Source organism: Papio anubis, unplaced genomic scaffold, assembly GCF_008728515.1.
Source record: "Papio anubis isolate 15944 unplaced genomic scaffold, Panubis1.0 scaffold1837, whole genome shotgun sequence".
NCBI classification, from domain to species: domain Eukaryota; kingdom Metazoa; phylum Chordata; class Mammalia; order Primates; family Cercopithecidae; genus Papio; species Papio anubis.
Window position 1 is genome coordinate 1 of NW_022161842.1, and position 10482 is coordinate 10482.

Consider the following 10482-nt stretch of genomic DNA (forward strand, 5'->3'; position numbering starts at 1 on the left):
TTTTGAGACGGAGTCTCGCTCTGTCACCCAGGCTGGAGTGCAGTGGCCGGATCTCTGCTCACTGCAAGCTCTGCCTCCCGGGTTTACGCCATTCTCCTGGCTCAGCCTCCCGAGTAGCTGGGACTACAGGCGCTCGCCACCTCGCCCGGCTAGTTTTTTGTACTTTTTAGTAGAGACGGGGTTTCACTGTGTTAGCCAGGATGGTCTCGATCTCCTGACCTCGTGATCCGCCCGTCTCGGCCTCCCAAAGTGCTAGGATTACAGGCTTGAGCCACCGCGCCCGGCCGTGTGTTTTTTTTTTAATCCACATCCCATCAACAAAATATGTGGTCTTTTATATTTTTTGTCAACCTCACAGATATTAATGGTATATCAGAGTAATTTCATTGAGGTTAATCATTGCTCCATAGGTTTAAGGGCCGATTTTCTCTTTTCTTTTGCTTATACTATAAACAGATTTTTAACCTTTACCTTGATTTTTTTAAAGGATTTTTTTTATGTATTAGGAAGATGAGCTTTTAGTGAAATAAGTTGTCAAGTATTTTCTTCAGTCAACTTGTCTTTTATCTTTGCTTTTGGTGTTCGTTGTCATATAATGTTTATTTTATGTAGTTTATTTTTCTATTCCCATGTTTTATTGCTACTGGATTTTGAGTCATAGTCTTTTCCCACTGCTAGTTATACTTTTAGCAATAGTATGATTTAATTCCTTATGTTTAGATCTGTGATCCGCTGGGGGATCCCCTTCTGGTGTATAGTGTGAAGTTTAGACAGAATTTTATTTTTTTTTCCCAAGTGACAATCCCGTTATCTATGTCCTGCTTATTAAATTTAAAAATCCATTCTTCCCTTAGTATATTGACATATTACCTTCATCATATACTAGATTTTTCTTCTGTTTCATTGTCTTTCTGTTCGCTTACTTGCTAATACTCTCCTGATTTAAATATAGAGGCTTTATAGTATATTTTAACATTAGTTGGGCTTTATCAGCTTTATGGAGATACAGTTCACATGTCTCACGGTTTACTTACTTAAAGTGTACAATTCAGTAGTTTTTAGTATTATTTACAGAGTTGTGCAGCTGCCACCACAATTAAGTTTAGAACATTTTCATCACCCTAAAAAGAAACCCCATACCCATTAGCAGTTACTGTTTAGTATTCTTTCCCATCTTCTACCCCTAGGTAACTATTAATCTACTTTCTGTCTGTATGGATTTGCCTATTCTAGACATTTCTTAAAAACTGAATCACTGTATGTGGTCTTTGTGACTGTTTTTTTTTAGTTTTAATTTTTATTTTTTCACTTAGCATGTTTAGTTGCTTGTGCTTTTGGTGTCATATCTAAGAAGGCTTTTTCTAACCTAAGGTCACAAAGATTTATTCCTGTTTTTTCAAAGAGTGTTACAGTTTCAGTTCTTACATTGATTTTGATCCATTTTTAGTTTTTTGATGAGTAGTATAAGGAAGGGGTCCAGCTTCATGCTTTTGCATGTGGATATCCAGTTATTCCAACACTACTTGTTGAAAAGACTGTTCCTTCCTGATTGCATTGTCTTGGCACTCTTGTTGAAATCAATTGACTGCAAATATAAGGGCTTAATTTTGGACTCTGCATTTTATTTTGTTGATCTATATGTTTATTCTTATGCCAGTACATTGCACTGATTACTGTAGATGTATGGTAGTTTTGAAGTAGGGAAGTGTGAGTACTCCAGCTTTCTTTTTTTTCCAGATTGCTTTATTAAGAAAAACAAAGGCAGCTGGGATTTAGATAGGAATTGCACTGACTTTATTAGTCTTTTTGAGGGTATTGCCATCTTGTCAATTTTCATTAATTTTTCAGTTTTCATTAATCAAATTGAAAATTGAATTAAATTAATTCAGTTTTCATTAATCTATTTGAGTGTATTGCCATCATTGTCTTTTTGTCCATAAGCATGAAATGTCCTATTTATTTAGCTCTTTTAATTTTTCCATTTTTATTTTTATTTTTATTTTTGAAGACGGGTCAGCTCCTCACCAGGCTGGACTGCAGTGGCGGTTCAGCTCACTGCAACAAGCACTCAGCCTCCCGAGTTCCGCGCCATTCTCCGGCCTCAGCCTCGAATAGCTGGGACTACAGAGCCGCCACCTCGCCCGGCCCCTAGTTTTTGTATTTCTTAATAGAGGGGCGGGGTTTCACCCGTGTTAGCCAGGATGGTCTCACCGATCTCCTGACCTGGGAAGTGATCGCCCGTCGACCCTCCCAAAGTGCTGGGATTACAGGCTTGAGCCACATGCACGGCCTAATTTTTAGTAAAAGAAAATTTTATTTCAAAAAGAAAAAGAAAGCTCTTCAAAGACTGTTACAAACATGAATAATGTATCCATCTAAAAAAGTGTTCCAAATTAAATCAAAGGCACATCATCAAAGTAAAACAATTGTGACGTTAAGAATTATTTTAGGTTGTAATATTTTCATGTTAGTTTTTAACCATTTACAATGTTCTGTGGGTCACATTTTAAACATTTTTAAATATATGAAATTCTGTATTTCTTTACAGCCACGACTACAAAGTAGAGGAACTTAAGAATACAAAGATCGAATCTGCTTCATTTATATACACGATGGGGCAGCCTAATGCACTTCATAACATTAACTTTTCCAAAAAAAAGTTTGCTAAGAAACTGCTCCTATATTTAGTGTTAAAAATAAAACAATCTTCCCATGTAGAAAAATCAAGACATCAGTCAATTAGTAAAGCCTATTCTTCCCCCCAGCAATTTGTACTTTCTTGTTTCATTTAGGAATTGTGAATTCATGAGAAAAGAACACATTTTTTATGGTATAAATATCTTCCAGGAACAACAGTTTACAAGTTTAAATAAACACAACTATTTTCCTTCTTAAAATGTAAACATCCAGTAAATAAAACATACATGATGTTCCAGTTATAGAAATATTAGTAACTCACTTACGAAACAGGTGCATTTTGGTATATTTGGTGGTAAGGTTTTTGTTTGTCTTATGTATAAAAGTACTTGCACAAAAAAACAGGCTATTACTATTTAAAACTCTATTCCTTCACCCAGTTTCCTCACTCAAGTAGAAACTCATGAATTTCTGTGATTTTCGCTATAGGACCAGGCCACAGGAAAGGGCTAAAACATCTCTAATTAGAGTTAGGGAAAAGTGTTTTCTTGAGACTTGAAGGCAGTCGTTCGTCACTTTGTGCTTGAAGGCATTCCTCAGCGAACTTCTCTCGTGTCTTCAGAGTAAAGCACAGGATCTGGGCTCCCGGAAGGGATTACTTCCAGTCTGTAACACCCACCAGCAGGGTATCCTTGCAGGCATTCTGCATACAGTACTGTTGAAGCTCTGCAGCTGCCTGAGAGACCTTGATCCTCTCCACGCCAGCCTCCAACTCGAGCTGCTCCACCAGGCGCTGCAGGGCGCTCGCGCTGGCCCCGGAGGACATGGCGGCGGCGCTGGGCTCCGAGGGCCTAGCTCTTTAATTTCTTTAAATAATGTTTTATAGTGTTCAGAGGATTTTTAAAGCTAAAAAATTGACAAATTATGAAGCGAATTTTTATGAAAACATCTGAATACTTAGTGAAACTTCTAGGAATTGACCTGAAGATGTTTGTGGTGTTTCCCCTTTCTTTTTTCATGTTTCTTGTAATAAGTAATACAAAATCAAGTTGTTCAATCCTGTTTACACTTCTTAAATTATGTTTGGGCTTTTGAAAAATAGTTTAGAGACTTACAGTTCCCAAAGGAATAATTTTAATTTTGGTTTGTAGTGAAGATTTGGGAAACATTAGGAGAGATGAAAAAAATTTTATTTGGTTTCAAGAAGAAAACCAGCATTAACCTGAAATGCATGTACTATATATATGTACATATATGTGTATGTATGTATCTATATCTATTTCTTCCCCTTCCTGCCATGCAGAGTTCTATATGAAGGGAAAGAACGGCTTATTCCAGGATGTGAAGTGATCCTAGCCACACCGTATGGTCGCTGTGCCAATGTCAACAATAGTTCAACTACTTCACAAAGAATCTTTATCACTTATCGAAGGGCTTCTCCAGTTCGACCCCAGAATTCCTTGGCTGTAACTGATATCTGTGTTATTGTAACCAGTAAAGGAGAAACTCCTCCTCATACCTTCTGCAAAGTTGACAAAAACTTAAATTGTGGAATGGTAAGAATAAAGTTTTCATCTTCAAAGTTTCATATGAAAATGAAAAGGGATATGTTTTGGATTCCTGTTTACTGTTGGGTATATACTTTACTCACATTTTATATATTCATGATGCTTGTTTTTATTGTTTCCTAATTTTTATGATTTATAATAATTTTAAAAATCCTATCCCATGATTTATAATAATTTCATCTTTAAGTCAGGGATATTTGGGGGGGAATAAATCCTAATATTGTCTGTATTACATTAACAAAGGTTTTATTCACTTTTGAATTTCAGTGGTGTCTTTGGGGACAACTGCGGGGTTAGAGTGGGTAGAAGCTCTCCTTATATTCATTCATTCATTCATTCATTCATTCATTCATTCATTCATTCATGTTTTTGCTTTTTTATTTTTTTGAGACAGGGTCTTGCTTTGTTGCCCAGGCTGGAGTACAGTGGTGCGATCACAGCTCACTGCAGCCTTGACCCCCCACCAGGCTCAAGTGATCTTCCCACCTTAGCATTCTGAGTAGCTGGGACTATAGGCTAGTAGAGACAGGGTTTCATCATGTTGGCCAGTCTGGTCTTGAACCCCTGACCTTAAGTGATCCGCCTCCCTTGACCTCCCAAAGTGTTGGAATTACAGGCGTGAGTCACCGTGCCTGGCCTGTTTTTGTTTTTGAGACACGGACTCCTTAAGTTTCCTAGGATGCTCCTGAACTCTTGGGCTCAAGAGAAAATATTGCAGTTTTGCAAACTTATTTTTTTTTTAGATGGAGCCTCACTCTGTCGCCCAGGCTGGAGTGCAGTGGCGCGATCTTGGCTCGCCTCAACCCCTGCCTCCTGGGTTCAAGTGATTCTCCTGCCTCAGCCTTCCAGGTAGCTGGGGCTACAGGCGTGTGCCACTGTCCCCAGCTAATTTTGTAGTTTTAGTAGAGATGGGGTTTCACCATGTTGGTTGGCCAGGATGGTCTCGATCTCTTGACCTTGTGATCCACCTGTCTTGGCCTCCCAAAGTGCTGGAATTACAGGCGCGAACCACTGCACCCAACCCATGCATACTTACTCTTTAAAAGGACTCTAGTAAAGAAGAAAATGAACATAAATGTTCGACTCATAGTTTTTAAAGACTACAGCTTACTTTTGGTTCAGATTTACTTTGAAAAATATCTTGAGGTCAAACTAATATTAGCTTAATGTTGTATAGGCAGAGGTGACAAATGCACCCAGAACAATTAGTGAGGACCTCATAGCACTCCAGTGACCCCAGTCTTCCCCAGTTTGGGCTCCAGTGCACACTTCGCTTTGTGCTGTGTCTTACAAGAAGGGGCAATCTCTGAGTGATTGTGAAATTCTAAATCTTTTGAAATGGCCTTCATATCAGTTTGATTTTTGTAGCAGTTTGATTTTCTTACTCTCTTCTTTTATTTTAGTGTTCTGAACTTCATGCTTTGCTATATTTTATACTACATAGTTCATTATATAAACATGTGTTTTAAATACTCTTTTGAGTAAATAATAGGTATCTTTAGTTGATACCCAACAAAATCAATTTCTTTTCACTCTTTTGTCTTTTTATAAACCTAATTTATGTTTTACAGTGGGGTTCCAGCGTGTTTCTGTGTTATAAGAAGTCTGTACCTGCTTCAAATGCAATAGCATATAAGGCTGGTAAGTGAGTTAAAAAAAATTGTCTCAATTGCTGTAGTTATTGGTGCATATTAACATTTGGCTAAAAGAGACTATGCTCCCTTATGTAGTTTGTAGAATTGATCTATTCATAAAATTGTCTATAATTTTAGCATATAAAGATATGTGTTTTCTTAAATATATTACATATACAAGATATATTAATACCCCGACCAAACATGCTGTTAATTTAATTTAAACATTTATCCAAAGCAAACATATGGGGAATAATCATTCAAGCTTTTGGTCTACGATTATAGACTTAACAGTATAATGGAAAGTTGCTTACTCTCTGACCTTTTATATTTTGGCAATCAGAAAGGTGTCAAACTGCATCTTTACTTCTTATATTTCCTTCTCTTATCTCTTTGTGTCTGATTTGAAACCACATGTTACTTGCCATGAAAGGTGGACTTGCTTCCTTTCTCCTTTGTTGCAAAGAATCAGCTATATGGAGGAGAGGAGGGCCTGAGAAACTTTTCTGCCATGAAGTGTTTGAGAAATCTATCGCCACATTCTTACTGCACATTAAAGTGTCAAGGGCTGTAAAGATTTAAGTGTCACCTCTTCATTCCACTGGTATGGTGGGATAAAAACTGAAAATACAGGTATGCTCCAGTTGTAAATAGAAAAGATACTGGAATACTTCTTTGTGAAAAGAAGCAGTGCTAATTATTTTTTGATTATGCACAGTTCTTGAAATAAAGTTTTACTTCAGGGAAGTCAGGTGAATTCATATCCAAAAAATCGTGATTTTCATAAAAACATTCATACTAATGAACCAAACCATTTAATTTATAATATAAAAATAATGGCAATAACTAACATATAAAATTCAGTATCATTTTAAAATCTGATACCGTAGGCTGGGCATGGTGGCTCACACCTGTAATCCCAGCACTTTGGGAGATTGAGGCGGGCAGATCGCTTGAGGCCAGGAGTTCGAGACCAGCCTGGCCAACATGGTGAAACCCTGTCTTCACTAAAAACACAAAAATTAGCCGATCGTGGTGGCACGCATCTGTAGTCCCAGCTACTTGGGAGGCTGAGGCACGAGAATTGCTTGAACCCAGGAAGCGGAGGTTGCAGTGAGCTGAGATCATGCCACTGCACTCCAGCATGGGTGACAGAGCAAGATTGTGTCTCCAAAAAAAAAAAAAAAAGTGATACTATTAATACTGCTGTAATATGTTGTTTATGTGTGATTTCCTATTTTTTGTTGGTGGTGGTGGTGGAGAAAAGGTATCACTTAAAAAACTTATAGAAAGAAGCTGTACCAAAGTATTCAGTTATTTGATATGAGACACTTATTTTAGAATAGAGAGTTTTGGATACTGAATTTGGGCTCAAAATTCTACTGATTTTGAAGTTTTTCACTTAGAGATGGTCTATATATTGATGACCTCAGAGGCTAATGAACTGATGCCATGTAGCTAATTTATTCTGAGGGGGCTTTATTGTGGTTCTCAGAGTATCCCTTGCTCCTACTTTCTGGGTCTCACGTATTCTGTACTTAGTCACAGTGTTTCTGTCTCGTTTACTTTTCATGTTGCGTGCCTTTTACACTGCTTCTCTCTCAAGATGAGTTTAGGGGCTGTGATAATTTCTGTTGCCTCAGCATTATTTCATAACACTTGTCTCTTCCCTGAATTTTTCACAGAAGACTAACTGAAATAGTTGGTAAATTTTTCTGTATGTTTCTTACCATTTTCCACAAGGTGTTGGCGTGTGTAGAAGAAAATACATTAAGATTGGTGATCAAGATTGGTTGAATGGAATCTCAACTAGTATATTAATACATTTTTATGTTACAATGAACTATAAATCCATGGGTAAAATATCAGGGGTAAACGTGTTTATATTAGTTTCTGTTATAGCAAGAGAGAAATCAATTTTAAAATACCACACAAGTATTGGCTTGAAATTTGGCATTAAAATATTCCATTAATATCTATCATATGCAATTTATGGAAAAGTAAATATTAAAAAATTTATTGTTGTCTCATTCTTCAAAAGGTTTAATTTTTAGATATCCTGAAGAGGACTATGAGTCGTTTCCACTCTCGGAATCAGATGTACCTCTCTTCTGCCTTCCTATGGGAGCTACTATTGAGTGCTGGGATCCTGAAACCAAATATCCACTTCCAGTTTTTTCAACTTTTGTCTTGACAGGTTCTTCAGCCAAAAAGGTATGTTTTTGCCTCAGTGATTAAATGCATTTTGTCCATGTTTTTATTTCATAAAAAGATTAAGTTTTATTTGAATGTTAGGATTATTTGGACACGATACAGTTTGGTTTAAATTTACGCTGTCATCCCCAAGATGAGAAATCAACATGAAAATTGCTATCAGGGATATTGATACCTCTGGAACTTCTACAGAAGCAAAGATAAAGTCTTTCTGGATAGACACCTTCAAAACCCAGGTGTCAAGATGAGATGATTATGACAGATGGAGGACATAGGTACCGTAGAAAGAATCAACAGACACAATTAAAAAGCTGGGTTAGACCCTCACGACATTGAAATGACAGAATGATGATATAAAGGATGTTATAAGTTAAAATATCATTGAGATGACTTATGAACTAATGGAGGGGCTCAAAATACCAAGGAAGGAACAGGATATTTTGAAAAATGAATAGATTGGGAAAAGAATCGAGTGTTTAGAAATGAAAAATATGGTCCTTAAAATTAAAAATTCAGTGAGTGGGTTAAACAGCAGAGATAAGGCCAGGTGCGGTGGCTCACGCCTGCAATTCCAGCACTTTGGGAGGCTGAGACAGGTGGATCACTGCAGACCAGGAGTTCAAGGCCAGCCTGGACAACATAGCATAACTCCGTCTCTACTGAAAATACAAAAAATTAGCCAGGCTTAGTGGTATACACCTGTAATCCCAGCTACTCAGGAGGGTGAGGCATGAGAATTGCTTGAACCCAGGAGACAGAGGTTGCAATGAGATGAGACTGCACTGTTGCACTCCAGCCTGGGCTCTAGAGCGATACTCTTTGTTAAAAAAAAAAAAAAGAAAGAAAAGAAAAAGCAGAGATAAGACATACATGAAGGGATAATTAGTGAAGTGGAAGGTGGGTTACCTTAAATGTGGTACATACAAATGTAAAACATAAAAGGAGTTTAAAAATGTAGCAGATATAACTAGAAGGTCTAACAGATATTTAATGAGTTACAGAAGGAGAGACTAGAAAAGGATCCTAAGAGCTAATGGTTGAGAGTTTTCCACGGTTGATGAAAAAATTGAGTCTCCAGATTAAAGCTGTACTCTGAATCTTTCAACAGAGAAAAATAAACAAACAAACAAGTAAATAGTAATCCCACCTCTTTTTTTGGGGGGGCGGGATAGAGTTTCACTCTTGTTGCCTAGGCTGGAGGGCAGTGGCGCGATCTCGGCTCACTGAAACCTCCGCCTGCCAGGTTTGAGTGATTCTCCTGCCTCAGTCTCCTAAGCAGTGGGATTACAGGCGTGTGCCACCACGCCCAGCTAATTTTGTATTTTTTTTTTTTTTAGTAGAGACAGGGTTTTACCCTGTTGGTCAGGCTGGTCTTGAACTCCTGACCTAAAGTGATCCACCCACCTCGGCCTCCCAAAGTGCTGGGATTATACAGGTGTGAGGCACCATGCCTGACCTGTCCCACCTCTTTTTATATCATAGTGCTATCATGGAATAGCAGAGACAAAACAGCTAGAGAGAAAAGACATTTATTGTCTTATGTAAAACATATATTGTATATAACAGTAATAATGACATAAGCTGATTTATAAAGAAGGCAAAAATAAACAATATTCAGAATAAAAAGCTGATAGCAGTAGAAATTTAAAAATGGAAAACTTCCTTTTTTTTTCAGACAAAGTCTCATTCTTGTCCCCCAGGCTAGAGTGCAATGGCACAATCTCGGCTCACTGCAACCTCTGCCTCCTGGGTTCAAGTGATTTTCCTGCCTTGACCCCCCAAGTAGCTGGGATTACAGGCACCTGCCACCATGCCCGGCTAATTTTTGTATTTTTAGTTGAGATGGGGTTTCACGTTGGCCAGGCTGGTCTTGAACTCCTGACCTCAGGTGATCCACCCGCCTCAGCCTCCCAAAGTGCTGGGATTGCAGGCGTGAGCCACCGCGCCCAGCAAAAATTGAAAATGTTCTAAAGAAATTTAATAAAACAGGTGATTTTATTGAAAAAATATATAATCTGAACTGACTCATGCGGATGAAACAAAATACATCTGTGACCTCATTCTACAGGTACAGGCTACACCTTTACAACCACTGTGTTAAAGATAATACATGTAAAGTATCCAGCATAGTGCCTGGAACACAGAAACCGAGTGAAGGTCAATATTAACTTGATTGCCCACTGCTAACTTGTTAGCTTAATAATCGTTTACAATTTATCCTGCTGAAAGTAGTAAATATAACTGAAAATTTTAAGATCTTCAAACATTAGTTACCTAATATACTTTGGCAGTAGAGAACAGTAAAGTCTCATTTGAGATGTGAATACTGGGTGATCTGCTTGGCTTATTCATTGTTTAGGGGATATTGACATGTAAGCATTGAGGTGTGTAAAATGTATGTTTATACATTTGTCACTGCTTGTTAAAAA

General features: G+C 37.7%; 1 protein-coding gene and 1 pseudogene across 3 annotated transcripts; one reads left to right on the forward strand and one right to left on the reverse strand.

The window, feature by feature from the left end:
* Positions 1 to 3088: 3088 nt before the first annotated feature.
* On the reverse strand, positions 3089 to 3484 carry LOC116272755 (annotated as a pseudogene). The gene has a single exon (XR_004181336.1). The product of XR_004181336.1 is annotated as a guanine nucleotide-binding protein G(I)/G(S)/G(O) subunit gamma-10 pseudogene (transcript).
* On the forward strand, positions 3484 to 8687 carry LOC116272754 (DENN domain-containing protein 4C-like). 2 transcript variants are annotated; one of them, XM_031661527.1, is made up of 3 exons: positions 3484 to 4193; positions 5777 to 5846; positions 7881 to 8687. In XM_031661527.1, exons 1-3 carry the CDS (start codon positions 3882 to 3884, stop codon positions 8075 to 8077), a joined length of 579 nt encoding a protein of 192 aa, XP_031517387.1. In that variant the 5' UTR covers positions 3484 to 3881; the 3' UTR covers positions 8078 to 8687. The 2 variants fall into 2 exon arrangements, with proteins under 2 accessions (XP_031517387.1, XP_031517388.1); XM_031661528.1 differs by lacking the exon at positions 7881 to 8687 and adding an exon at positions 6273 to 6797.
* Positions 8688 to 10482: the final 1795 nt, after the last annotated feature.